At 55.4% G+C, this 27769-nt stretch overlaps 10 protein-coding genes across 10 annotated transcripts; 6 read left to right on the top strand and 4 right to left on the bottom strand.

The window, feature by feature from the left end:
- Nucleotides 1-697: 697 nt before the first annotated feature.
- Nucleotides 698-1145, top strand: PLICBS_007906 (uncharacterized protein; the record flags this gene model as incomplete). Its single annotated transcript, XM_065601264.1, has 2 exons — nt 698-805; nt 861-1145. The coding sequence occupies 2 exons, from the start codon at nt 698-700 to the stop codon at nt 1143-1145; spliced, it is 393 nt and encodes a 130-aa protein (XP_065457336.1).
- A 2031-nt stretch (nt 1146-3176) lies between these two features.
- PLICBS_007905 (uncharacterized protein) lies at nt 3177-4700 on the top strand (the record flags this gene model as incomplete). Its single annotated transcript, XM_018321388.2, has 3 exons — nt 3177-3868; nt 3933-4367; nt 4499-4700. 3 exons carry the CDS (start codon nt 3177-3179, stop codon nt 4698-4700), a joined length of 1329 nt encoding a protein of 442 aa, XP_018181285.2.
- Nucleotides 4701-4998: 298 nt separating this feature from the next.
- Nucleotides 4999-6674, bottom strand: PLICBS_007904 (uncharacterized protein; the record flags this gene model as incomplete). The annotated part of the gene is made up of 2 exons (XM_018321387.2): nt 4999-6582; nt 6639-6674. The coding sequence occupies 2 exons, from the start codon at nt 6672-6674 to the stop codon at nt 4999-5001; spliced, it is 1620 nt and encodes a 539-aa protein (XP_018181284.1).
- A 1168-nt stretch (nt 6675-7842) lies between these two features.
- On the top strand, nt 7843-8896 carry PLICBS_007903 (uncharacterized protein; the record flags this gene model as incomplete). Its single annotated transcript, XM_018321386.2, has 2 exons — nt 7843-8590; nt 8661-8896. The coding sequence occupies 2 exons, from the start codon at nt 7843-7845 to the stop codon at nt 8894-8896; spliced, it is 984 nt and encodes a 327-aa protein (XP_018181283.2).
- Nucleotides 8897-9189: 293 nt separating this feature from the next.
- PLICBS_007902 (uncharacterized protein) lies at nt 9190-11624 on the bottom strand (the record flags this gene model as incomplete). The annotated part of the gene is made up of 5 exons (XM_018321385.2): nt 9190-10350; nt 10410-10838; nt 10897-11191; nt 11265-11418; nt 11483-11624. The coding sequence occupies 5 exons, from the start codon at nt 11622-11624 to the stop codon at nt 9190-9192; spliced, it is 2181 nt and encodes a 726-aa protein (XP_018181282.2).
- Nucleotides 11625-12333: 709 nt separating this feature from the next.
- Nucleotides 12334-12891, top strand: PLICBS_007901 (uncharacterized protein; the record flags this gene model as incomplete). The annotated part of the gene is made up of 1 exon (XM_018321384.2): nt 12334-12891. One exon carries the CDS (start codon nt 12334-12336, stop codon nt 12889-12891), a length of 558 nt encoding a protein of 185 aa, XP_018181281.2.
- Nucleotides 12892-15165: 2274 nt separating this feature from the next.
- On the top strand, nt 15166-16476 carry PLICBS_007900 (uncharacterized protein; the record flags this gene model as incomplete). Its single annotated transcript, XM_018321383.2, has 1 exon — nt 15166-16476. One exon carries the CDS (start codon nt 15166-15168, stop codon nt 16474-16476), a length of 1311 nt encoding a protein of 436 aa, XP_018181280.2.
- A 348-nt stretch (nt 16477-16824) lies between these two features.
- Nucleotides 16825-18735, bottom strand: PLICBS_007899 (uncharacterized protein; the record flags this gene model as incomplete). The annotated part of the gene is made up of 1 exon (XM_018321382.2): nt 16825-18735. One exon carries the CDS (start codon nt 18733-18735, stop codon nt 16825-16827), a length of 1911 nt encoding a protein of 636 aa, XP_018181279.2.
- A 1289-nt stretch (nt 18736-20024) lies between these two features.
- Nucleotides 20025-20837, bottom strand: PLICBS_007898 (uncharacterized protein; the record flags this gene model as incomplete). The annotated part of the gene is made up of 2 exons (XM_018321381.2): nt 20025-20343; nt 20404-20837. 2 exons carry the CDS (start codon nt 20835-20837, stop codon nt 20025-20027), a joined length of 753 nt encoding a protein of 250 aa, XP_018181278.1.
- A 3849-nt stretch (nt 20838-24686) lies between these two features.
- PLICBS_007897 (uncharacterized protein) lies at nt 24687-27308 on the top strand (the record flags this gene model as incomplete). Its single annotated transcript, XM_018321380.2, has 3 exons — nt 24687-24980; nt 25062-26631; nt 26734-27308. 3 exons carry the CDS (start codon nt 24687-24689, stop codon nt 27306-27308), a joined length of 2439 nt encoding a protein of 812 aa, XP_018181277.1.
- Between the last annotated feature and the right edge of the window lie 461 nt (nt 27309-27769).

The following is a 27769-nucleotide window of genomic DNA, read 5'->3' as shown; positions in this document are numbered from 1 at the left end:
CCTGCTTCATTGCCTTATTCCGAAGTTCACCACCGTGCATCCTGTTACACGCCCCGTCGAATGCGTACACCGAAGGCGGGTGGACTGCCCTGAGCCAACAAGCACACACATGCCTTCCCTCAAGTGGGCATCAGCAGCGGCTGCGAGGTACAGTACAGTCAGCGACGATGAGTCAGTCGCGACGTCTGAACCCGAAAAGCTCGCGCTTCTCATCGCTGCACGGCGTCCAAATGTAAAGCTCTGGATATTCACAGTGGTGCAGACGGTCTTTGTCATAGCCTTGGCCGTATCCTTGCATATAGTTGCATCGAGGAAACCGAGCGACCTTTTATGCGCAAAGCAGTTGTCGCCGTACTGTAAGTGAGAGACAGCTTTGCAAGCGTCTTCCCTTCTAGTTCCGTTCTGCATTCACGAAAATGCATACTGACCTCGGTACGCGGCATGATAGCACCATTCTTAGAAACCGGCGACGTAGAGTACACAGAGTTCACCGATGAAAATGGCTTTCTGCAGGAGTCGTCTCCATATGAGGGGCAGCCGTCACCAGAGCTAGAGAAAAGATGGGATGATCTGTGGCGCCGTATGGTCCCAACACTATGCCTCCCTCGCCTACGCGCACAAGATTTCCATGACGCTGGATGTCTGGTTTCTGACTTCGACCTGCCCAGTCCCAAATATACGTTTCCCAGAGGAGCACATGGCGTCTCTCAATAAGACACCACCCGAGAAGTTTATCCACGTGGCGCCCCAGTATGGAGAGGGCGTCTTGGGGTTCCTAAACGTGTTCCATCAGTTGCACTGCCTGGTAAGTCTATGCTTCGACGTCGGGAAGCTACTTCGATGACTCTGAAACCATAAAGAATTTCGTGCGGCAGTTTTCGTACAGGAAACACTACGACTACAGCCACACAAACGGCTTCAACCAGTCCGAACAGTTTCTGCGTCAGCATGCCGACCACTGCATCGAATCTTTGCGCAAGTCTCTCGTATGCGCGGCTGATGTTACCCCGATGGTATATCTTCCCGACGAGAACAGTAAATATGGATATGACGCGGATTTTAATATGCGGAGGAAGTGTAAGAACTACACAAGAGTACAGCAGTGGGCACGCGATCACGCAGCTGCGCCTGTGCAAGATCTATAGAGGGATGATTTGCTCTCGGAATCAAAGCTGATAAAGTAGTATAGTATAGTCGACAATTGCATCTGAAACCGAGACTGTGCATCGGCCGAGACGCATCAGTTGATGCGCAAAAAGAGTTGCGTGCGTCTTTTATCCCTCATCCTAACGATACATTAACCCACACCCCTAAATCCATTTTGCCCGTCTACTTCTCGGCATCCTAGTTTGATAGCATGTTGAGCACCTCGATATTAATCGATACGAGAAAGTCCATAACTCCGGTTCTTCGATCCCCGACACTACGAAGTCTATACCTAACTTGCCAACATGTCAAGTCAAACCGGATAGCCACTCCGAGTTAATATACCCGAGATTGGATAAGCCTGTAAAGCAGCATATGTAAGCGCAGACGGCGGCTTCGGCGCAGTCCGCCGTTGTTATGTAAGTACAAGGCATGTCGGGGCAGTCAGTACGAGATACGCAGAAACCCGCGCTTGCTGCGTCTACATGGCAGTACCCGCTATTGGTGCACCCGCAGTCAGAACTGGGCAAACTGGTGTACTCTATTTTATTATCGTTGTAGTTGTCTGTAGGATAGCACTTTCTAGAGATATACGCATTATCCGCCCCGCACGAAGGTTATGCTGTTAGAGGTTACGTTCGAATTGGAAAAAGTCGAGCTGGCTGTTGCGTTGCGTATAGCGAGGAACGTGAAAGTATCCCCTAGGCTCGCGAGATACTAACCGCATGTCTATAGCGTCCGCAGTTGTTGCTGTCCGTATTGTAGTTAGGGTAAGTGCTTTTGTATCGCGGTTGGCTACTATTATTGTAGAAACACTTAGAACTGCTGTAATGCGTACCTGTAGGACACTAGAAGATATGTCAATTAATACTTGCAACTTGCATAGACTTATATGAACATATCCATCGTTGCATATCGTAGTAGGGATTGATACGCATAACCCGCAATCATAGCAAGGACCCGTGAAGCCACCACCGGGTGAAGCCTTAGAAGTGTAGATCTGACCGGCGGTAGACCTAAAGTTATGAAGGCACCATTTCGCGCATATCGTGGAAGCATAACGGTGGGCGCACGGCGACGTCAGCTGCTAGTTGTTTAGCACGCCATACTAGAGTGTAGACTAGAGTGTGCAAGGGACTCACTAGCTATGAGAAGGCCGGATCTTGCTTCGAGGGCAAGTTCTGGTAGTGATCAAGGGTATCAAGAATACTGGCTTTTGACTCAGAAAAGTCCAAGTGCGATTGCCGTGGAGAAAGTTATCTGCGCAGTTCTGCATCACTGTACATGTACCTCCCATGCCATGTTGCAGTGCGCCCCTTGGCGAGTTCATCTTCCGTCATAAGGAGCGATTGGTGGCGCGAGATGGTTCGTTAACCGCAATGACTTGAATCGCATATGAGTGCGCAGTACATAATACGTGTTGCGCAGTTGGCCGGACGGTCGTCGTACCCACGGCCAGCCTAGCTCAATTCAATGTTGTCAACTCAAAACGGAACAGGAAGAGCATGGGCGGTTTCACCAGGGATGAAGAGCCAAATGGTTGTCCCCCGTCGGCATTCCCAATACGGCCAGGCATGGCTTGGTCCGCAAAGCAAGGGGCACGAGGACAGGGGTGGGATTTTTTGTACTCGTATCTTGATGGCGAAGCAGACATGCACCATCCTGGCGCACACCAAACACCAATACGTACCCCGGCCGCCGTAAGCAGACCATTTCCCAGCACACGGCAGACATTGGGGACACCTTCCTCTCGTGGGTTAGTGCCTCCCGCAATTGCAGAACCGAGGGCTATTACTGGGGCGTTTCGCCCACGATCGGTCGCGGTCTGGTCGTCTCAATTCCATGGTCCCTCGAGGCCCGATGAGCCGCTGTTCCACAGTCGCCGGTATTTGATGGGCCAACACCGCACCGCCGCGATCGCCTGAGCGCCTTCGTCGTCTTCAATTCTCCCCCATCTGCGAATTGGACGACCCGGCAAACCCCTGGCCTCCCGCGAAACAATAGTCGCGCCCGAGTTAGCCAGCAAGGCCATGCTTGCCAGCCATGACCATCCCAGCGACGAGCCCGTCAACATGAAAGGTGACGCCGACGATGTTTTCGGGCAGGAGGCCAATCACGACATCAAATACAAGCGGCTCTCCTGGCCCCTCGTCGCGATCCTCATGATCACCGAGATTGTGTCAAATGGAATGCTCTCTCTGCCGTCGTCTCTCGCCGTGGTAGGCATGGTACCGGGCCTGGTCATCATCGTGTTCCTCGGCGTCTTCGCCACGTACACCTCCTGGCTGTTGGTTCAGTTCAAGCTGCGCCATCCCGACGTGCACACCATGGGCGACGCGGGCTACATTCTTTTCGGGCCCATCGGGCGCGAGCTCCTGGCATTTGGAACATTGTGCTTTTCCATCTTTGCCTGCGGCGGGCAGCTGCTCGCTGGCCAGATTGCGCTCGCGGCGCTGAGCGACAACAAGCTGTGTTTGACGCTGTACACGGGGATATTCGCCATCCCGACCCTGCTCTGCTCGCTGCCGAGAACGTTTCATGGTCTCAGCTGGATCTCAATCGCGAGTGTATTGAGCATCTTCATTGCCGGGATCGTGGGCATGGCCGCGGCAGGCCTGTCGCCAGACCCGAACAGATCTGTCGACGTCGCGGTGTCGTCCGACTTCTACACGGCCTTTGTGTCAATCACCAACCCCGTGTTCGCGTTTGCTGGACACTTTATGTGAGTCCTCCTACCGGAAACACGTGGCTCTACTGGCCCGTCGTGGCGTCGCTAATAGTCGCAGGTTTTTCGTCCTCATTTCTGAGATGAAGGAACCCAAGCATGCCATGCGAGCCGCGTACACCTTGCAGACTTTCGCCACAGTCTTCTACGCGATTTTCGCTGGCGTGACCTACGGCTACATTGGCAGCACGGTCATGTCGCCTTCGTTCTCCTCGCTGTCCCCGTACTGGCAGAAGGTGTCGTACGGCATCGCAATACCAAACTTTCTCCTCGCTGGGTCTCTGTACGCGCATACGGCCAGCAAGGTGATCTTTGTGAGAGTGTTTCGGCACTCGAGGCACCTTCACAGCCACACGGTATTGGGCTGGAGCGTGTGGGCTGGGCTCGTCCTGCTTGCCAATGGCTTGTCGTTCCTCCTCGCGGTCGGAGTTCCAATCTTCAACTACTTGATCGGAATCGCCGCGTCGCTCTTCGCCGCGTGGTTTACGTATGGAATGTCAGTTCCCCAATTGAGCGCTCGCGGTGCTTTTTATGCGCGCGCGCGCTCCCTCCCTCTCTCATATGTTGCAGGGTGACACTTCAGCTCTTTGTGCCGTTTCGCTAACTCGAAGTCATTGCGCGCGACAGTGCCGGCATGTTTTGGCTTCACGATTCGTACCACGACGGGGGCGGCTTCTACTCATGGCGCCGGAAATGGTTCCAGGCTGCACTCTCCATCGCGACAATATTGACGGGCGGGTTCATCTGCGTCGCCGGTCTCTACGTCACTGTCCGTGCGATCAAGGATGCCTATGCTAGCGGCCAGATGCCTTCTCCGTTTACTTGTTGACAGCCTTGTTGAAGCATTTTCAGACCATCTGATCAGCGTTGACGTACACGAATACCCAATATTCATTATGAGACATGTCTGGTCAATTTGTGAATCCATTGGGATGGGCCCATCTGACGAGGGCGCGCCACAGTGTCTGTGTCACTCTCATTTCCCCATTCAGCGCCTGCTCAGAGCTACAGCGAGGCACCTATAGACAGCGGCCAGCAGTCAGGCTCCCGCATCATCATCAAAGGTCCAAGTTTGGGATGACACTCTTCCACGTCAATATACCTTTCGGAAAAGGAGGTATTCTAACTTATAGCCTCGGCCACTGAACTGGCAGCTTGCCAAGGGCCTTCTCCTTCCCGTAGATCACATCCACCGCAGACTTGAAAGCCTCGACCGTAGGCTCGTACACCGCGAGGTACGTCTTGATGGCGTCCTCGTCCTCCAAAAAGTCATACGGAGCGCACGTCGCAATCGCCACAAGCGCTTTGTCCTTACGACGACGGGCAATCTCGAGGCCCATCTCCTTCTGGTAGGGCGACTCCAGGGCGTTACGTGTCGCCAGAATGACGACGTCCGCGTCGGTCACTTGCTCCCACTGCTCTTCGGTCAAGCCGGTCTCGGTGAAGCGAATGTCCACTATGTCGGCGTTGTTCTGGCGAATGGTGTCGGCAAAGGCGCTCTTCACCCAGGGCACCCGTGTGGGCAGAGTGGCGTCGCCGCTGTCAACAGCGCCGCCGCCAACGGGAATGTTCGGTCCAGGCGACACGAACACTGTCGAAGCAGTCGGTGAGAGAGGTAGAACGCCAGATTGAGACCGCACGAGAGTTGCGGCAGCCCTGTAGACGCCCGAGGCCAGCTCGAAGCCCTTGGTGTTGAGTGTCTGCAGCGCCTCTGGTGTTCCCGTTTGGAGGGCTGTGTCCCAGCTGGTGAACTTTGACTTCAGCTTGCTCAAACGCTCCAGCGACTCATCGATCCGCTGTTGGGTGATCTCTCCGGAGTCTATCGCAGCACAGATGCGGTCGATGGCTGCTGCCTGCACGTCGAACGTGTGGCAGATCATGACGTTGTCGACGCCAGCCTGGAATGCCATGAGGGCACCCTCTACGGTGCCGTAGGTGGCTCGAATGCCATCCATCTCCAAGCAATCGGTCATGATGACTCCGTTGTAGTTGAACTCGTTGCGCAGGATGCCAATTGCCTGCGGCGACAGGGTCGATGGCAGCTTGGAGCCCAACTGGGGCATGGAGATGTGTGCCGTCATGACCATCTCAATCCCTTCGCGGGCCGCGTCCCGGAACGGGACAAGTTCGGTCTTGTCCAGATCCGCTCGCGACTTATCGATGACTGGCAAGCCGTAATGTGAGTCGACGTCTGTGTCGCCGTGTCCGGGAAAATGCTTAATGCAGGGCGCCACGCCGGCCTCGCGAAGTCCTCGGGCGCACGCAGACGCGAACTTGGAGACGGTTTCCGCGTTGTCTCCGGGGCTTCGCGTGCCAATGACTCGGTTAAGGGGCTCGGAATTAATATCGCCGATGGGCGCGTAGTTCATGTTGATGCCGAAGTGTCGGAGCATCTCCCCGGTAGCGACGGCGACGGCGTGCGTCGAATCGAGGGAGCTCGTGGCACCCAGCGACATGGGCCCAGGCATCTGCGCGGCAACCGGCGGCGAGATCCGTGTGACGAGGCCATTTTCTTGGTCGATGCCGACAAAGAGCGGTTGCCTGTGACCGGCTTCCTTGGCAATGGTCTGAAGGCCTTGCGACAAGGCTCGGAGCTGGTCCGCATCTCGCACATTGCGCTTGAAAAGGACAATCGCGCCGACTCCGTAATCCCGAATCAGTGTCCGGATGTCGTCGTTGATCTCGTTGCCGTGGAAGCCAACGGCGAACAGCTGCAGAGTCTCTGTTAGCGTATAGTGGCCCGGCAGCTAGGTGACGGTCGACTTACTTGGCCGACGGCCTTTCTACGGTCCTGCAGAGACATTTTGGCGGAAAGGGCTTGTCAGGTGCTGGGTGGTTTTTTCGCGATTGCTCCACGAAGTGCGCGACACAAGCGTCCGTCAGCCCACCAGCCAGCGGGGACCCAACCTGTATTTATCGTAGGCCGGGTATCTTACAATTGCCTCACCCGCTGGTATCTCTTGAAGCTTGGGCCAGTGGTCTGTGGTCTCCTCGGTTCTAGTATCGGCCGATGAGCCGCGGCGGGTTGCCTGGCGGCTCGACGTGTTAATAAAACCTCCAGCTTTCCCGTTCGCCGCTCGTCAGCGACATCGCGAGCTGTCATGTTGCGTGGGGGCGGGGCTGGCTGTGGGCTGTTGTGGACGACCCCCGCGCGCGCTCTCTCAAGTCCGGGTGTGTTTCCAGAAGGCACACCGGCGAGCTGTACTGAGTAGCTCCGCGCACACAGAATGTAACGTGCCTGGGCCACCGTGCGGCACCCCCAAGCCCCCACTGGAGCCAGTTTAAAGATGGGGGGATGAGGGGTGCTGGTTGAGTTGGGAGCAGCGAGCATTCACCATGATGGGCCCTCGCTCCACCGTCTGTTACCCCGCGTTGGCATCACTGACTTGCGCCGGTCGGCCGAACCTTTCTTGATATAAGCTGCAACAACCCCGTCAATCTTTGGACCCTTTCAGCCGGATGCGAAGTTGACTTGCGCTGCGGATTTTTCGCTTCGGGCGCCGGGCGCTGCTTCAACCTGAATGAAGCTACCGGGTGATCGTTGGAAAAGCCCTCGTGCCAGGGACGGAGCCATCCCGGGATGTGGAGGGCTGGTTGCTGGTCGGGCGTTCAGTGACGAGCTACGAGACTGCAGAGAGCGCGTTCAGTCTGGTCAAACGGCACTCCGAGCTCGGTTATCGAAGGATAGCGACGCGCCTCCTTATATTTGGAGAGAGGGTAGTCCTGCGCGGGCTTGGTGTTGAAGACGGGCATGCCCGCAGCCACCCACACCTAGTCACGAGCCCGAGACTGGCCGAGATGGGCAAGTAGGTTTGCTATGGCACGGGCTGGGCTCGGCATCGGGGTAGCACTCGTGGCCCCTCACCTGCTGCGCAACACCGTACATCTCAATAGAGACGAACTTCAACTGCAACCCATAACCCTCTGAATCTGCCGACGACGATTGCCAGTGACTGCTACTTCTTCGCACAATGGGTGACTACGAGACCTTCGACCTCGGCGACATCGACCTCCAGTTAGGTGGCAGACTTGAGAACGCATACATCGCTTACAAGACGTACGGTGATGCAGCGAACCCCGCCATCATCTATCCGAGCTGGTTCAGCGGTCGCATCGCAGACAACGAGTGGCTTATTGGGGAAGACAAGGCCCTCAACCCAAAGCGATACTACATCATCGTCCCAGCACTGTTTGGCAATGGGCAGTCCAGCAGTCCGTCGAACACACCCCGCGACCCAGCCAGACCCTTCCCCAGCATCACCCTTCGCGACAACGTTACTGCTCAGCACCAGCTCGTGACGAAGGGCCTGGGCGTCACCCACGCGCGATGCATTCTCGGATGGAGCATGGGCGCCGCCCAGACTTACCAGTGGCTGACGCAGTACCCCGACTTCAGCGACCTGGGCGTGCCGTTCTGCGGCAGCGCGCGAACGTCGCTGCACAACCAAGTCTTTCTCGAGGGAGTGAAGAGTGCTCTGCTGGCCGCAAAGGGTGTGTCTTCGGCGGGTAGCTGCGCTGGCGAGAGCACGCCCGCAGACAACTACCGGGTGTGGTCCGAAGAGGAGAAGACGGCGGGGCTCAAGGCACTCGGTCGCGTGTACGCAGGGTGGGGATTCAGCCAGGCTTTCTACCGAGAGCGCGTTTACGAAACGGCGCTCGGCTACAGCAGCCTTGAGAAGTTTATGACTGACTTTTGGGAGGCGTGGGCGCTCTCCAAAGGTTCGTAGCGTTGGCCTCTCTCCCGGTCCATATACCATTTACGTCACCGTTCTCTGAGCTAACAAAGCAGACCCCGAGAACATGTTGACGATGCTGGAAACGTGGCAAAGAGGAGACTGCTCAAACCAAGCGCCGTTCGATGGCAACTTCGAGGTAGCCATGCAGGCGATCAAAGCCAAGACACTTGTGCTCCCCGGAAAGACCGATCTCTACTTTCCCCCCGAAGACTCGGAATACGAAGTCAAGTGCATGTCAGAGGGGATCGGGGAATGTATTCCTTTTCCGTCTATTTGGGGCCACTGGTAAGCTATCCAGGGCTTTTTGACTGGAGGCAGTAGGGTTACAACTGACGCGACTACAGGGCGGGGGGGCCTGGATTGAACAAAACAGACCTGGATTGGCTTGACAAAAAATTGAAGTCGCTTTTGGGAGATGGTCACCAGACCATGGAGCTGCCTTTGAGGGGCGCGGATTCGACCGCGAAAGGCAATGCTGGATCGTCGTGAGCACATATGCAGGTCTGTCAGACGAGATGCCCGGTATTTCCCCATCTTGCGCGTATATTGTTGTAGCCTACTCCGAACGCTAAGCAGCCGCTTTTACTTCTTCTTCCTGTCTGCCACGTCGGCGTGCTCAGCGTCCCACTCCTTGGCCATGTTGATGAGCCGCAGACCAGCTGCAGCGCTCATGCCATCGTCTACCTGCTTCCTCCAGAAGCTGTCAGCACCCAGAACAAGGACAGACTTTCTTCGCTCCTTCTCAGCAGGACTTAGGTGCAGCCCAGCCTGCCTGTTAGCCTCAATGTTATCGAGGTACGATAAACGCCGGGCGTATCGCTCATCGCGCTCCCGGCGAATCTGTTCCGAACCGAACCTCTCAAAGACCCATCGTGCTAGGGAACGGAGCACTAGCAAGATGTGTTCGCTGATGAAGACCGTCACGGGCAGCGTCGCCCAATGCGACTTGTGGCCATCGGAGCCGAAAAGGTGGACCATGGCGGCCGTGATGATGCTTCCCAGCCACGTAAGCATCTCCAGCGACTGCACCCACGGCCCGATGCCGTCTGCGCGCGTGGGAGCTGGGCGCCTGTGCTCAAAGCATATCTTGGCAAAGTCCGATCGAAGCTCGATCCAATTGTTGATGAGGAACCCGAGCGAGATGAGCGGCCACACCGGTGCAAAGAGCGCCAGGTAGCCAAATTGAAGAACGATTTCGGCAATGTCGTCCTGCACATTATACTGCGGCAACGTGCCTTGGTTTCGGCATGTTTTCAAGAACTCGACTTCTTCTGCGTCGTCGGTGGTCATTCGCAGGAGCATGGCGTCCTTAGAATGAGCCCTGCGATAGGCGCGATGCCAGCCAAGAAACTTATGCTTGATGAGCGGCAAAAGGTTCTCCTCGAAAAAGCTGGAGATTTGGCCAGTGACGGTAAGAGCGATGACCTCGTTCCGGAGCCGGTTCGGGTCCGACCGGAATGCCTCCGCCGACAGTCGGCTCGAGAGGCTGGGCAGGAGACGTTGCAGGACTCTCTTCAAGCTCGGCACAACAATATGTCCGTAGGGAACATACACAAACGCCGTAAGCAAAATGGGTAGGTAGTTGGTGATGATGTTGAGCAGAAAGATCTTCTGCGTCAGCGACATTTCATGCTGGTCGGCCGTCCGATGGTTCTCGTACTGCGTGAGCGCCTCTGCGATTCCCTCGAGCGATGAGCTCATGTACGGAATCGCGACGGCCAGGAGAACCGTTGGCAAGTATTCCTACATCCTTGTCAGGACCAAAGACAAACCGGAATGGCCTCTAATGGCCTTGTGCTTACCAAATAGAACTGGTAAGGGCCATCGTATGCCTCTGAAATGAGAATCTCGACTGCAAAAACGCAGCAGATGATGGCGCCCAACACGACAGTCGCCAGCACGATGAAGGGGATTTGCAGAAGCTGTCGGGTGATGTGCTTCCACTTAGGAAAGTGGTGCCTGGTTCGGCCGTGGGCGTCAATCAGGACGCGGTCGTACTTGAACTCGGGTCGGTTGGTCTTTGACTTGTTGACACCCCGTGTTTTCCACCGTATGCTGAGGTCCAGCTCTTGAACCTTCCAGTACTCAAGAAAGACGGAGCACCAGATGCTCGTCAGAATGGCGTACGCGAGCGAATACTGCGACAGGAAAAGCCAGGTGAGGACGCCGGTAATGGCAGGAAAGGTCAGGAACATCAGGTATGTCTGAATGAAGGCGAAGTAAAATGCTACCTGAACGAAATCGCACTGCGTCAGCCACGTTTGATGACAAGTCGGGGCCAACCTTTACCTTTGCGCCAAGCAAGTCGCGGATCTTGTCAAAATCGTCGTTGGTGAGCACCAACCGCCGGCTGAGGTGTCTCAGTAGCACTTGGTTGTCACGCTCGTTGTGCAGCGGGAAGATGGCCTTGACATTCTCCCATCGGCCCGTCTCGGGTGTGATGCCAGCACCCCCGAGCTCTTTCGGCCAGGCAACGAGGTGATGCATGGCCAAGAGGTCCTCAGCCTCGTACCACGCGCGCACGACGGTGTCTTTATCGCCTTCGGGGCGGTTTTGGGTGATGCTGTAAAGCCAGTCCCTGACTCTGTGCGACGTATGTGCGTTAGCCTCCAGGTCAGCATGGAATTTGCCGCTTTTACCTGTCGGATTCTCCCTACCTGGACTTGTAGACGGTGTTGCCCAAGAGTTGTTCTGGTGCCTTTACGAAAACGAGAATGGTCTTTTCGAAGCTGGGGCGCACCTCGACATGCAGCCCAGCTGCCTCGAGGCTGTCCAGCAGCAAGCTGAATTCTTTGGCTGCTGCATCATAGTCTGTTGGGCACGGCGACGACAAAGGTCAGCTTCATAGGCAAGCCTCGGGCATGCGGCGACGTACCAACGCCGCCAAAGTCATAGGCGACAACATAAGTGTCATTGTAGGTCGGTTCGGTCGGTCGTGTGCCCCCATTTGGAACAGCGACTCGGGGGGGCGGCAATCGCAGTCGGCCGCCCTGTTGCTGTTGGCTGGTGGCGGACATGTCCATCACCTGCCGTCCAACCACGACCAGGTTGTGACGGGAGCGGCCGAGGGCCCCTAGACAAGCAGCAGCTCAGCCCGGTGTAGTGCGCTGGAAGGATCCACGGTCGGTCGCAGTCGGAGTCATAAGCGGGCGTCGCGGATATCGCTCCATGCAATTGACAAGTCGAGGGATTTCGGAGAAGAAGTAGCGACGCGTGGCAGTCAGCCCAAAAAGAACGTAAAGAGAGTCTTTGTTGAACTCCTGCAGGGTCAAGCCCACGGACAGCCTCCGACTCCAAGCTCCAGTCCCTGCCCAGATGTATTAGCTAATAATACTTGCAAGCAGTCAAAGGAGTTTGCACGCTGCGTCAGGGGAGGATGAAGGTGCGTCACTGCACTCCACATGGCATGCGCTGCGCCACGGACAAAGGCACCACTCGCCGGCGGCCCCGGGTGTAGGCAGCGTCCAGCCCGTGGCTAAAGCCTGGCACCGGCCGGTGTGGGCTGGGCAAAGAAAACGAAACGCTCCGAAGGTCGGTCTAACGGGACATGTCTTTACACGCCCTACCATGCTGCTGCTGTGACGGACCCTGCGCGGAACGGATCACTCATCGTCTGCGACCTTCATCGCCAGGCCGCTCACCGAGCCATCACAAGTTCACAACCCACGCACGCACGCCCGCACGGCCCGTGTTACTAGTTACTACCCTGTCGGTCCCTGTGCCGATATGCCGGGCCCCACCAACACGAGTCCAGCCGAGCCCGCCGCGCCCGCTCCTCTTGTCATTCGACAAGTCGAAGCCGCAGCCGACATTGCTGCGGCTGAGAGGTGCTTCGACACATACACGGAATGGCTCGACATGGATATCTCGTTCCAGGATTACGCTGCAGAACGCAAAGGGCTCCCTGGGAAATACGCGGCGCCGTCCGGCGCGCTGCTCTTGGCGGTTGATCCACTGTCTGACAGTGTTCTTGGCTGCATTGCCATGCGGCCGATTGAGCTGGGTCCGGAGTTCTTGCGACAACGGCGACCCGACGCGCGCTACTGCGAGATCAAGAGGCTTTTTGTCTACCCTGCGGCCAGAGGAAGGCAAGTCTCACGGGCCTTGGTTCGCGAGGTTACGAGGAGGGCCAGGGAAGTGGGTTACAGCGAGGTGTTGCTCGACACAATGACCAAGATGCAGGCTGCGGTGAAGCTGTACGTCTCAGAAGGCTTCGAGGAGACTGCGCCCTACAACGCCAGTCCATTGGATGGAGTCATGTACTTCAGCAAAAAGCTGGACTAGGCGGAGCAAGGAAGCTGCCGTTTGATGGTGGGCAGATCGAGGCGCGCTCATAACGAATTTCACCACCAGTCGGCACGCAATTGCAATCACAGTCAGTTCTGCGGCGTCCAGTACCAGATTAGTCGAATCTTCAACGTTACCTGCATCGCCCAATACATGGTCCGGCAGCCCGCTTCGCATCGCCGATCGTGGTCGGCCTGGATCGGCCTTGACGTGTGACGGTAATATTTGCGTCCATTATCCGAACGGGCTCGTGTCCCCTGCGGACACTGCTGAATACAGCTCTTCAAGTCGTGTCCCGGCCACTGGAAGGCGCACTGGAGACATGTTCACTCACCTCCGAACGCGCGGTTTCCCGTGTGCTGCTCCGTCCAGTGCTCTGCTCACAGCTCAAGCTTGCAGCTCCCGCCTTTCTCTCTACCCTGCCATTTGATGGAGAAAATCCCACAGCTGCAGCTGCCTCGCAATGGCAACGCATCCAGTGCCTTGGGAGTCATACAGTATAACAGTACAATCATCTGCATATGCATAACAGGTGGCGTAGGAGACTTGCTGATCTGGCAACATCTTGCAGATGTTGCATCACCGCCTCCTGTCTGCAGTCAACGGGAGACATGCTGTTTAGACATCGGCCGTTTTCTATTTAGATGCCAGACCAAGGCCAGCGAAAGAGGCAAACTCGTCATACCGCGATAGGGCTCCAACTGGCCCGCCGCGACGACATCCTTCAATTGCTGCAGTAACCGGCAGGTCGCGATGCCTCTAATTACGCGATACCTTCAATTGTCTGTGTAGCCCTGCAGCCCGCGATGCCCCCGATGGCTGCCGCAGCCTGCATCCCGCGATAGCTTCAATTGCCCGTACAGCCCACCAGCTCGCGATCTCTTCAATTGCTGCAGCAGCCGCGCAGCCCGTGATGGCCTTAATTGCCCGCCCGCTATAGTCTACGAGCCGCGACGCCTTTAATTTGCGCAATGCCTGTTGCCTACTCCCACGGCTTAATGGCCGCCGCCGCCTCAACGCATCATAGCCCGTAATGTCTAAATAGACAACAGGGGGTGTCCAAATAGCACGTCTCGTCAACGGTGCGGACGTAGCGCGGAGCGACTTCAAGTATATCTTGTAGTCGATACCCGTCCTGTTCTCTGGTACTCAACATGATCTCGCCAAGCTTCATAGCCAATGTACGAGCCCATCTGCATCGACTTGCCACTTCTTCAGACGACGTCAATACTTGCATGAGAAACGTTTCATTCCCAACAGCGCCGGATTCGGAAATTGGCCTCCAGACGAGACCTATCTTACGAAGTATATTTGCCGTGCTTTTTACAGTATTATTATTATTCGTATTGTTCTTATTGTTCCGGTGACTCTGAGATGGTCATAAAGATCGGCACGGCAATCATGGAATAAAAGACGTCCAAGGGCACCATTCAATAGTTCTCAACCTATTGTAGAAAAGACGGCAACATGGACCTACCTGCAGTTTATTGACAGGTCGTCTGTGTAGTGATCTATACGCATACTCAATGTTGGGGGGCCGTGCACCGGAAACGTGTTCATTGGTAGTCATTGTCCTGCTTTCGGTCTTGCCCACCTTAGACGTAGATTCTAGAAGCCAGTCGCACCTTATGTACCGAGGCCGTGGTAGTCTGGCCCTGTATTTATCTTGCGCGAAGGAACTCGCTCTAGCCGAGGAGATTTGCCCATTCTGTTGGGAAAAGGGTGCAGCGTCTGACGATAGGCGCCCGAGGCGGAAAAACGCACTAGGCAAAGACATTATAAGCTAGATAGACGAGGCATGTATAAAGGGAACATCGTCTCCCTCGCGGATAAGATGGTTCGTCACGCTTCTACAGTCATAGCCGACAACACACTTGTTTTTGCCTCAATTTAGATGCCTTGGTCTGATACCATACGCTATGATAAAACCCTTCTCTTACTACCTTAATTGCCGTTTAGCTTGGCAATAAGCGCGAAAACGGAAGTTTCGATAGCACAGACCATTTGAATCACGCCGAGAGCTTTCCAATGAGGTAATTTATGTAGCAGCAAGTGCCTCCGTCGCAGTGATCTCATTGAGTGTTCTAATTTACCGCCTTTTCTGGCCCCTCTGAATTTGTCTTTAAGAGCCGGCACTGCGTTTTCTGAGCCTAGGCCAAAGGCGCGTCATATGATTCGAGCCTGCCTCGCTGTCTGGTGCTGTTCTTCCCCCAACAAACCATAAGCGCCCACACGTTTATAGCGAAGTCAAACTGTTGATACCCACCCAACATGGACGGTCTCACGACTTGGTTCGGTCTCAAGACTTGGTTCAGGAGATTATTGTATCCGCACTGTCTCATCGGCGCTTGCGGTTCACTGGTTGGGCAGTCGATCAACAGCTTGGCCCCCAAGCCTAACCGGCCCAGAATCCCCACGATACCTGTGATCGGCGATAGCCCTGTCAACTTTAATCCCATCATTATCATTTTGATGGGGTATCTGGAGAAGGTCAGCCCGAATGGCTTGCAGACTGCCGTGGCAATGGCTCACAAGAAGCTGCCCGAGACTATGAACAGGCTCAGCATTACAGATGCTCGCTCGTTCCTCGAGTTCGCCAACGACCTCTTAACATGGATTCCCCAGGAGAATTACGAGGGGAAGGAAATCTACGAGAATTTTTGCATGTTCTACTTTATCCTGGGCCAAGAACCCCTAGCAGAACTACAGACCCCCATCCTCCCCAACCGGGTCGGCCAACCCTTGACTTGGCTCTCGTCATGGGCCGTTGTGTACGCCCAGCTCATCGGGCTCTTCCTGGACACGCCAGCCTCCATTACCGCAGAGTCCCTGCAGTCTTTCAAGGATTCCCCCCGGTATAACTACGAAGAGGCAATGGTTCCACCAGGAGGATTCCGAACCTTCAATCAGTTCTTCGCTCGTCATCTAAAGCCTGGATTGAGACCCATTGAGTCGCCACAGGATGACAAAATTATTGTCTACCCGGCCGATTGCGCCTATGACAACTCAGTCGTCAATCAGAGCATTGTCAGCATCGAGTCGGGGGGCATAGTGTACATCAAGGGTCTCCCGTGGACAATCGGATCGCTCTTGCAGGGCAGCGAGTTTGCGCACGACTTTGACGGTGGCGTCTGGATGCATGCCTTCTTAAACACGTTCAACTACCATCGCCAGCACGCACCCGTCTCCGGCACCGTCATCGAGGCAAAGAACATTCAAGGCGCAGCATACCTGGAGGTCAATGCCAAGTGCCAGCCTATCCGCAACACGTGTGGTCCCGATGCCACCGACAGCCCTGGATACCAGTTCCTCCAAATGCGCGGGATGGTCGTTATCGACAACCCTGTCCTTGGGAAAGTTGCTGTGTTGCCCATTGGAATGGCCCAAGTCTCGTCGGTCAAGTTGTCTGTGCAGAAAGGCGACGTTCTGAAGAAGGGAGACGAGATTTCCTGCTTCCAATTTGGTGGATCAGACATCATTTGTGTCTTCCAGGCCAAGGCCGGCCTCAAGGTCGAGAGCTTTGTGCCGTCGCCAGGGGATTCGTACTCCAAGATGGGAACGGTTTTGGCCAGGGCGCCATGAGGCAAAATAGTTCGCCCAGTCGCGATCGCCTTCGCAATTTGACATTCTGGATTAACAAAAGGAAAGCGATAGTAAGAGTCCGTTACGAGTATAGAAAGGTTTACGTTAATAAGCACATGGAAATGTATTGATGAGACTTATTACAAAATTTCGCCCAGCCGCTTTATATATATGCAAGCCTGACCGTTGCGCCAACACACCTGACATGACTAGCTGACCACTATACATGCATCATTGATCGTCCTTCCTCTCGTCATCACGTACAAAGTGATAGGCGCCGACGCGGATGGTCATTTATGTTACAACGACACGTTCTCAGAGCAACCCGTGTCGTACACCGGGACCAGTCTACTTCAGGTCCTCAATGAACGCCAGAGTATCTCTCTTGTCATCGACCACTCTGGCATACTCAAGCAACAGTCTCCAGACGTAGAGCTTCATGTCCTCACGTCTGTATACCTGCTCGACCCACTTCTTCCCCTCCGTGGCGATAATTTCCGCCGCCTTGTCTCGCCCGTCCAGGAAGTAATCCATGATGGCGTAGATGTCCCCATACGAGTTGTCAAAGGGCACGAAATGCACCCACGGAATGATCCTATCGTCGTGCCACTCGCTATAGATGGTGGCTTTGAGAGGCATACTCGTGGACTGCAGGAAAGCCCTCCAGCGTGCGCTAAAGGAGTTTCCATCGACGTCTGGCAAGTATTTGTATTCGTACTGCTCCTTCATTGGCTTTCCGGGCTGGATAGCCATGTATGGTGACGAGTACGGGCATGTCCTGCGCATTTCCATGTGCTTGTCCGCGCCAGTGCCGACTTCTTCCTCTGCGTAAGGGTGACATTCCAGGTTCACGAAAGCGACGTCGGAGAAAGAGGACAGCCACTCGCCGAGCTTGCCCTGCAGCTGTGACGGCAAGGAATACCTTTCCTTGGGGAGGAGGCGAAAGGTTGGCCCACGGGCCTCGTTGCCCGCCTCCATCGCGCCGACTGTAGTTCCATTCATCATTTGTACGAATCGATGGCGGTGGAAATGCCACCAGGTGTCCTCTTTGTTTCGTCCGCCGGATGCAGTGCCTCGCCAGATCAAGCCGTTCCTCTTGTAGGACCAATTGGGGCCGTGCGTCTCTCCGCCGTTGTAGAATTCTCGGTCGGACAGGTACATGGCACCTGGTATCAAGATCTCGTTGTTCTGGGGCAGTTTTGAACCGGCGAACATCGGGAGGAGGCTGCGCGTCGTCGACATGCTGACACTTTCGATGAAGGTCCCATGCATACCTCGTAGATGCGGCTGCAGACAGGGATCCTGCGCCTGGGTGAAGTTCTGTATAAATCCTTTGAACGTGAACGGCATTGGCTCGGTTGGGTACTCGATTGAAACGTTAAAGGAAGGAAGCGCAGCGACGTTTCGGCTCGGTGAGTCGGGAGGACAGGCAGCGCGCAGGTAATCCCAGAACTTGGGCGCGTCGCCTGATATCCAGCCCGGGTCGTACGGCGCTTTTTCGCCCTCCACATCTTTCAGGCCACTGTACGCGGTGGTAGCTGCCTTGGGATCAATCAGCTTCCTGTTCGCTTGCTCTGCCTTCATGTACTCGGCAATTTTCTCCCAAGGGACGAGAATTCGGGTTTCATCCATGAAGTTTATGACCATATCGAGATCGGGCAGGTGCGGCATCATGTCCTTGACCAGCTCCGTCCAATGTTGGATCCATGGTTGCCGGTTCGGGTCGTCTGTTACGAAGTCGGCTTTGCCGTTGCGCACCCGAATGACCTGGGGCTGAACGGTGGCTTGCGCACGCAAGTCCTTGGGATTGAGCCCCCAAAATGGATTGATGTCATGGTGTATCCTGTCGAAGAACTCTTCCACAATCACCGCTCCGTCCTTCTGGGCCTGTGCGAACCAGGCCTCGAAACCCGGAGGAGGATGGCGGCCCCGGCGCTCTCGGTAGCGCGAAGCCGCTTGGCTGACCGTGTACGATCGTTTGGACAGCAAGCCGCGAAAGCGACTGTTTGCCTCTTCGATCAGCTCGTCGATGGGGTGTTGTTGGCCGTGAGACGAGGCATTGCCGGCGGGTCGCTTGCGAGTCCAGCCTGGGGGGCGGAAAGTGACAGACGAGAAAGGAGCTGAGACATCGCCCAACAAGAAGAACGCAAGGGCAAAGAGTAGCGCGCTGGCCAAAATTATAAAGCGCAGTCTCCTCCGGCCAGCGGCGTAGGAGTACAGCGGCGGCATCGCACCGAGAGCGCGGGTGATCTGAAGCATCGCTGCATGTGCGCGGACGACACTGCAACGTGCGGCTGCCGCTGGTGAAGCTTTCAGCAGACGGCGCACCGCATCAAAACTCTCTCTCTGGCTGGGTGGCAAAATTTCCAGCCCTCAGTCTGGACCGGCAATCCACCTGGCTGGCGGCAAAGGGCGCACGCCACGGCTTCCCGCAAAGTGTCGTAATTCGTATCTCATCACCAATTGCCTCCTCGCAAGCAACGCGTGTGTGACTGTGCCTGTCGTGACACATTCGGAGTAGCGTGCAGATATCGAAGCCGGCTCGAGTGGAGCGTTTTGCGGCCCGCCATCAGGGGAATCCGCATCTATTGGACGTCTTGCGTGTCCGTGGCAGGGGCGTTGTTGGTTCGGTGCGCAGCACAACGTATCAAGAGGCTCGGCGCGGGCACGCCCCGAGTCGGCACGATTACGACTTCTCGTACGTGGTACGGAGGCCCTGCAGGGGCCCTGGCCGGCTGTCGCGCGATGGGCGGTCAAACCCGGGGAACTTTCGTTGACTCTACAGTTGGAACAAGATTAAGATGACGCCGGATGCCCGGGCGCGAACATGCTTGTTGGCGAGCTTCTCGCACCACCGGTAACACCTGGTGGGCTGACCGTGCTGCAGTGTCTTGGCTCAACTGTACGGATAAGATGTACGGAAACAAGGCTGCCCAGACGCCACACAGCCGCCACAGAACCGGAGCAGGCGATGATGTTGCCGACTGGACGCATGCACCGGCTGTTCAATTGCCCATCCCCAGGCCGGCCGTGGCTCCGGGTCTTCTGGTCGTGTTTGTCGGAAATGCCTCTTACCCGTTCTGCTCCTCCATCCTCGTTGAGGTCGACACGATGATGTGAGAGCCGGTCGTGCACCTCAACCTTGGAACCCTGCAGCTCCTTGGCACCTGCCAGCCGGCTCCATTATCCGCTGGGATTCTCCCTCATAAGTGCCCAATGACAGCGTACAGTGCCACCCATTTTGGCAAGAAAACGGGCCAGCCCGGCGCCGGCGCACTGGAGCACAGCGGTGGATTTACCTGCTGCCTGTTTCGCGTTCTTGCTGCAGTTGATGGTTTTGCATGTCAATTGTCTCGAAATTGGCCAATTGCACAGCTTCTCAGCGGAATTTCATCGCTATTCAGTAATTTTGCTGGAAGTCGCTCGTCAACTATATACATGCCCTCGTCGCACCGCGACATTGCACCAGATGCGGCTCGCCTCCACGTCATGTTCAACACGACTAAAGGCAGCAGCTTGAGCCTCAATCAGCGCCTCTTGCATGCCCATCAGACCTTTGAGACCACGAAGTCGGCAGCAGAGTCAGCATCCAGCGCATATGTCAGATGCTGCAGCAGGATGATCGGCCCATTCTCGCAGATATTGTCTCCGTCGTGGCAGATGACGCGGACCTTGGATGCATCGATGTTGTCCACCGCCCGCTTCGAATATGGGTCACCAAAAATGACGACGGCGCTGACCCTTGACATGACGCTCGCGCCGAGGCTTGTTGCGGCATCGTGCACCACCATTCCGCCCTGCGAGTATCCACTGAGCACAATCTTGGTGCTGGGGCACTTGGCTGCCACGTCTTGGATTGCTTGTGCGCTGTTCATCCCTCGTTAGCCGTCGCAGTCCGGCCTTCTGTCATGCACAAGCAATTCTCACAATTTTTTGCCGTTTCCTGGCGAACCTGTTAGGTACCCGTCAACGCTCGCAGGATACGCGAAGCCCTTCACGCCAAGTGTGCGACCCGACTGCTGCAGCTTCTCCTCAAGAGCGTGAAAGAAGAAAGGGCCAGTCAGAACGCCCACATTGCCGGGGTCGCAGGTTCCGCGGGCGAACATGACCGTAACATCGCCGCAGGCGTCATTCTCGGTGGTCGGGATCCCGAACGTAGTCGCCAGACCAAGCTCCCCAGCTGTGAGGAGACCACAGACATCCTTGACTGCGGCATTGATGGGGAATATGGCGGCGACTTTGGACAGAAATTGTGTAACATCTGGCCAATCCCGCCGCTCCAAGTCGGAAGATGCTGCTGGGAGGGCCAGGCCTTGCCGTGCGGCGAGGAGCAGAGAGAGGAGTTGGGTAATTTTAACCATTGTCGCGTAGCTTGGAGAATGTGAATGTCGTGATGAGAATGCTAGTCGTTTCTATGCTCTCTGCCAAGAGGATCATCATTGCAACACCCGGGACTTCGTCCTTATTTATCCTCCGAGAAGGATCGATATGTCGGCGTGCCGACGAACTGTCGGAAGCACATGCTCAATCGCAAAGTCGCCAAGCTACGTACGGGGGCGCCTCGGCGAGGCTGTCCAGCCAAGCGCCTACATAGACTGCGAACCTCTACGCGCCAAGGTGCCGTGCTTCCATTCATCTTCGAACATATGGTGCTGTGCGCAGTTAGCCTTTTGGCCGGTTGGCCAAGTGGGACAAAATGGGCTTCATCGCTGCCCTGGCGTCCGGTTCGGACCCTCTCCTCCCCTGGGGTTGTGGCGTCGATCGTAGCTCCAAAACGGTAAGACGTCCGAGCTCGTACACCCATCGGGGTCAAAGAGTCGACGTCGCCAAGATCTGTGCGGCCTGATTGATGGCTGGCAGATTCAGCCCCCGGACCCCGGTTCATGATCACGCACGAGATCAGATTCCAACTTTTTAGCCACTCTGTCTGAACTCAAGGAAAGTTCGTTGGTGCGCAGCATAAGCTGCTTGTTATGATCCTAGCATTCATTCGAGTGTCTTGGAGGTCCACCGGGAGGCATGCCTTAGAGCCCCGAGGAATGCACCGACAAGACCTGAGCCAGACCGCCAACGATGGGAACGAAACGCCCCCCACGACTCACAACCCCGCTACCCCGCAAACCGAGCCCCGAAGGATCCTGCACTGCCGGCCCGCATTTCGCTTGCCACCTGGGTTGCGTTTGCACTCCTGCATCAGCCCCTTGCAAGCGGATGGCTGCGCCGATCACTTGGTCAGATGGCACGATTCTACCAAGGAGTCGGCCACACAAAATAGCCGCCCTTCCGCGTCGATGCGGCCCCTTGCCGAACCCTCCTCGCTTTCTTTTTCCCGACAATGCATGAGTGTGCCTCGAAAAGTCTCGATCCTGCCCTGGAAGAGCCACGATTTCCCCTGGCTTTGTTTTTGTAGTGGGTGGAAGCTCATATACATGACACGGCGAAAACCATGAGTCCGGCATCATCGCCAAGAGTTGTCGACCATATCGATCAGTAGTGCGTGCAGAAACACCCCGAAGGCACACGCACGTCGGGACATCACAACCGAGACTATCCTTGCCTGCATATGTCGTCTCAGTTTCGGACGAGAACCTGCTGTAGGGGACTCGAGAATATGGCCATTATTCGCCTGTCATCCTGTCACGGCGCCTGAGAAATACGAACGAGGCAATTCGTAATGAAGCCAATGGGCACACTGTCGATGTCGACTCTTGTCCGTTCCCCATGTCCCAGAGCCCTTCAAACCCGGTGGTCTAGACCTCCAGCGAGGACTGCCTCGTAAATATCCCGGCAGGTGCCTTCATGGCCTCGGCCAGACCTCCTCGCCGACATGTGCGCACCAAGCCTTGTCGCCCAGCTTACATGGAGTCACGCGCTCCACAGAGTCCACACCTCGCCCACCCCACAGAACGTGCATGGGTTGCAGTCTTGTAGAAACGGCAAGTGCCGCTCCTAGGATGGAACCAAGGCCAAGCAGGCTTCCCGGGGTCCGCGAGGACCGAAAGTGCCGCTTCGGTCCTGGGACAAAACAATGGTGGGCTGCGGGAGTGTCAGCAAACTATCTGATGTGATCAAATTACAGGGTTAATGCTTGACAGCGTCCACCTCTACGCAAGAGTCTCAGATGTGCCTACGAAGTAAATACCACAGTCCAGTCGTCACTCGTCAGCCGGCCATCGCATGTCTGGTGAAACAGCGACTGACTCTTCTAAAACGAGACTCGCCGAAAGCGAAGCTTGCGCCCTGACAAATGCCGAAGCTCTATGGTTCAATAGGTCTATTCTGAGAATTCGGATTGCGTCATGCCCAGCCCCAAATGTAGCGCCTGACGGATAGCCATGTTTCTCTGAGACATCTCAGCCTCACATTCGCTGAAAGAGAGCAAACGGCCTTCCCAGTAGTCTGAGAAGGCCTCCATTTGATCGGTAGCAACCTTCTCCCATTCAACCTGACCGTGTAGGGTCAACTTGTGCAAGGCACCATCCAGTCCCTTCGTCTTGTCCACATGCAATTGTCTCGACATGAGAAATTGCCTCTTGACCTCGGGTAAGTAGAAAGGAGGCGCTTAATTTGATGCAGGGGCTTTCAGTGGCCTGCCGTCATGTACAATTGCCGCACGTATGCAGTGCGGTTGACTCGACCTGCAAAGACAACATGATAACCCTACGTTGGCATTCACCAGTCCAGACCTTTCCTACCTAGCCTTGCTACAGTTTCACTCTGTCTGGCAAGTCGATTTCGAGCTCGGCGGAGTCCTTCGTGTAATGAAGCAATGGTGGTGAGCAGTGTAGCGAGACAGGGCATCGACTATTCCTCAAATGCACCAGGTCCTTACGCGTTACACGCCAGTGGATGTTTCGCCACCGGTAGCCAAAAGCCAGTTTATTAAATGCATCTCGGTATTTCTTGACGAGAATGCAGGCCTTGACAGCAAACATGTGTATCTGAATATGCCCTCCCGGCGGAGTTGAACTTGGCCGCCGCCCCGGCTGACGAAGCACTTGACCAGGGAGGCATGGAACGTGACTGCGAACCCGGCTCGGGAACGAACCGTCAACATTTTCTCTGGAATCTTTAGCAGCCACCTAGCCTTGCTTGCTATTTTTGACAGCGGTACACTTTGTTGTACCTGATCGGCCACGGCTCTGCCCCTGACCGTACTAGGCCTGGCGTGGAGAGACATGCAGGAGTGTTACCGACCTACGGCGAGTCCGCGCACCAGACTTCGGGTGTAGTGTGTTAGCACATTGCCTCAGTACAGCAACTCAGCTGTCATGTGCTCGTCCTTGTGTCGCTCCGGGAATATCCCCGAGCATGTCTGTACTTCGAAGGTCTTGCCACCACAGGTCTTCACACTGCAGTCTGTTCAGCACATGCGCCGGATCGTCGGCATGAATCCATGCATTTTCGAGTCTCGCTAGGCACACGTCGGCGATACTTTAGTCGGCCGGGCGCTGTGAATATGTGCGTTGGATGCCGCATGCTGAGACACGAGCCCGAGCACGGGTAGCCATGTGGTCTGCGCAAGTCGCATAGCTCGGCGTCTTTGTCAGTCGCCGCCTATCACTGGCGAAGCCCCGTAGCCCGGCCGTGATAACCTGATCAGCGCAGGATTGGGGGATTCCCATTGAAGCATGTATCGGCCACAAACCCAGCTCAGGTCAATTGATGGTTGGTTCAATTCCTGCCATCTGACGAATTGCTTCCCCAGCAGCCTGCGCCAAATACGCTCGCATGTATTCAGCGTGGCATGGTGGCAATGATGGGGCCAAAGAAACTTTGATGTAGCCCAGCGCCTTTTTAATGCAGATGTGTCGCCGCGGGTGAGTTTTCATCAGTCTTTGAAGTGCGGATTGGCAGTCGATTCACTGTACTAATGTTTACATGATGCCAATATAGTCGGAAGATGTTCGGAGCGCGTGTTGTCCTTCAGCGACTCGTCATGTAGCGACACGCACGGTCTAAAAACACGATCGGACATGGCCACGTTAGGCATGTCCAGTTGGCGAGAACAGACCACATGGGAGAAGTACCGGGCGGAGAGAATGTGATATCTTTGGTGCCAGGTTGTGACCTGGTATTTGAGGGCGACGATCGCTACATGTATTGTCCCACCGAAAGTTCTGGAGTTCAATTAGCTTGCAGAGCCTTCACAGAAGGCATCGCTATCTCTGACGAAAGGGCACTGAAAGGGCACCTCAGTCATCTCCACGATGGTGTTCGCCAAACGATCTCGCAAGAAGAAGAGCCCCTACGGCGGTGCTGTCAGTAGTAGCTCTTCGCACAGCAACGATGTCGGCGGGAACGGCATCGTCCAACCGGAAAATGAGCAACTTCGAGAGCAACAGGCCGCCAGACGTCTTCGCCTCTTCCGCGAGGCTGCCGCGAACGACCCGAACATTGACCTCAATGATCTTGGTGACATAGACATTGCGGTTGATGCTCGAAACGCTGATAAGGAGCAGCGGCTGGTTGATGACCTCATCGAAAATTCCCCCTATCCCGAAGTACGTCCAACTCCCCGGGCGTAGGCGTCCGTTTGCTTTCATGCCATTGAGTGCGCGTTTCGCTAATTCACGGAGGAATAGGTGCGTGCTGCTGTACGGAACTATGACGAAGACTTGCCCGCAAACACTTTACGTGCTTGGATTATTGGGATGGTCATGACCACGGCATTCTCCGGCATGAACATTCTGTTCTCTCTTCGCCAACCTTCAATTGTTATCACGTCTTATGTGGCTCAGCTTATCGCCTATCCAATTGGTGTTGGCATGGCCAAGATCCTTCCAAACCGGCAATGGAATGTAGCCGGGCTGAAGTTCAATCTAAACCCCGGCCCATTCAACTTCAAGGAACATGCGCTTATCGTGCTGATGGCCAATGCCTCGTATGGCGGCGGAGCCAACTACTTTACGGACATTTTAGTAGCACAAAAGGCCTTCTACGGTTTCGATTTCGGCGTCGGGTACGCCATCTTGCTCGGTCTTACCAGTCAATGCATCGGATTCGGAATGGCCGGTCTCGTCCGTATGTGGCTCGTCGAGCCGGCTTCAATGATCTGGCCCGGAAACCTGGTTAATGTTGCGTTTATGTATACGCTTCATGATCACTCGGAAACGGATCCTGCGAAGACAAACGGATGGAAGATTAGTAGGTATAGGTGGTTTATCTACCTTTTAGTCGGGTCCTTTATCTGGTACTGGATTCCTGGTTTTCTGTTTCAGGCCCTGAGCGCGTTCGTCTTTCCAACCTTTATTGCGCCAAACGACGTTACTATCAATAAGGTGTTTGGTGGCTTGACGGGAATGGGCCTTATTCCACTTACCTTTGACTGGACGCAGATTGCAGGATATACCGGATCGCCACTTATCCCGCCGTGGCACGCTATTGCCAATACCATTATCGGACTGATTACATTCATGTTTGTTGTGGCGGCCTCGCTACACTGGAACGGAGTTTGGTATGCCGACTGGCTGCCATTTAGCGACTCGAGATCCTGGGATAATACCCAACATCGGTATAACGTCACGAGGATTCTTACTCCGGATTTCCGTATCGATGAGCACAAGTATAAAGAATACTCTCCGATTTTCCTATCGACAACCTTTGCGCTATGCTATGGTCTCTCATTTGCCGGCATCATTTCGCTGCTCTTCCACACGGCATTCTTCCACTCAAAGGAAATTATCATGCGTTGGCGGGATAAAGAACATACCATGGACGATATCCACGCTCGAATGATGCGCAAGTACCGACAAGTACCCCAATGGTGGTTTCTTTGTGTTTTCGTGCCTATGTTCGCCCTGTGTTTTGTTACATCTTATCTCTGGGATACCGGCCTGACCTGGTGGGCTATTGTCCTTGCTATGGTCATCGCCCTGGTCTGGTTAGTGCCGGTAGGCATCGTTCAGGCCGTCACAAATATCCAGCTCGGTCTCAATGTCTTCACCGAGTTCATTATTGGCTATGCCCTCCCTGGCAGACCGACCGCAATGATGATGTTCAAAACATATGGTTACATTACCATGTCACAGGCGCTGGCTTTTGTGTCCGATATGAAGCTCGGCCACTACCTTAAGCTCCCTCCTCGAACCGTTTTCTGGGCTCAAGTTGCAGCCGCAGCTTGGTGCGTTTTCGTTCAAACCGGTGTCTTCTACTGTAAGTGGTTACAACCTTCCACATCTTCGGAACGCAATCCTCCTCTCCTGGCCCTCTCAAATGGGCAATGTCTGAGCTGCCATGGTGCTGACCGATTTCAAGGGGCAATGAGTGGCGCGATTAAGGGCATCTGCACAGAAGACGCCGTGGCTCATTTCACCTGCCCTGGAGGCGGTGTTTTTTTCACAGCTTCCATTCTTTGGGGCCTTATTGGCCCTGCTCGAATCTTTTCCGGAACAGGCGTCTACAAGAACCTGCAATATTTCTGGGCTATTGGAGCCGCGCTGCCCACTATTCTCTGGCTCGTCCGCAAGAAGTGGCCGAACAGCTGGGTTCGGTATCTGAACGCGCCCGTCATCTTTTCTGGATACGGCCAAATTCCACCAGCTTCGCCGCTCAACTATCTTTCTTGGGGCATCATCGGGTTCATCTTCAATAAATGGATTCGTGACCGCTGGAGGGGTTGGTGGATGCGCTTCAACTACATCACCTCTGCTGCGCTGGATAGTGGTTTGGCCATCAGCACCATTGTCATTGTCCTCACTCTCAGTCTCACCGACACGGAGGCGCCTGCGTGGTGGGGCAACACCGTGGGCTCTAACACTCTGGATGCGAGGGACAAGGCTTTCCACAAGGTCCTGCAGCCCGGCCAGAAATTCGGGCCCAAGGAATGGTGAAGGCTGGGTGCGGGATGCAGTTACAGGTCAAATTGCGAAACCGCCTGCAGGCATACCCAAGCCGACCAGGGCGAGACTGCACTTAGACTGTATGAGGTATCTTTCAGGCAAGATCGCGCCGCATTTCTACTAGCAGCGTGATGGCCGGTGTTCAGGTCGCTCGACACTCGTGGTGAAGCGCCTATGCTATGTGGGCGGGGTTTCATATGTGTCAGTCAATACTAGGGAGGTTCGCGTCAGACCACATGTCGTGAGGGCGAATTTCAGGCATTACAAATACACCAAATACACCAAAGACAGGCCGGAGACTTTCCCATGATTACGAAATATGCCTCGAGGCGACGGGCGTTGCACTGTCAAGCTTCCGCTCGTGAAGCCGCAAAGACCGGGCAAAGCGGATCAGCCGGGGCAGCCGGTGACAGGGCCTTTGAGGGGGTCGGCGTGATGCAGTGCCGACACAC

Source organism: Purpureocillium lilacinum (genome assembly GCF_023168085.1).
Source record: "Purpureocillium lilacinum CBS 284.36 DNA, scaffold_5, whole genome shotgun sequence".
Taxonomy (NCBI): domain Eukaryota; kingdom Fungi; phylum Ascomycota; class Sordariomycetes; order Hypocreales; family Ophiocordycipitaceae; genus Purpureocillium; species Purpureocillium lilacinum.
Note: the sequence above shows the minus strand (reverse complement) of the source record. Positions and strands in the feature narration are given on the sequence as shown.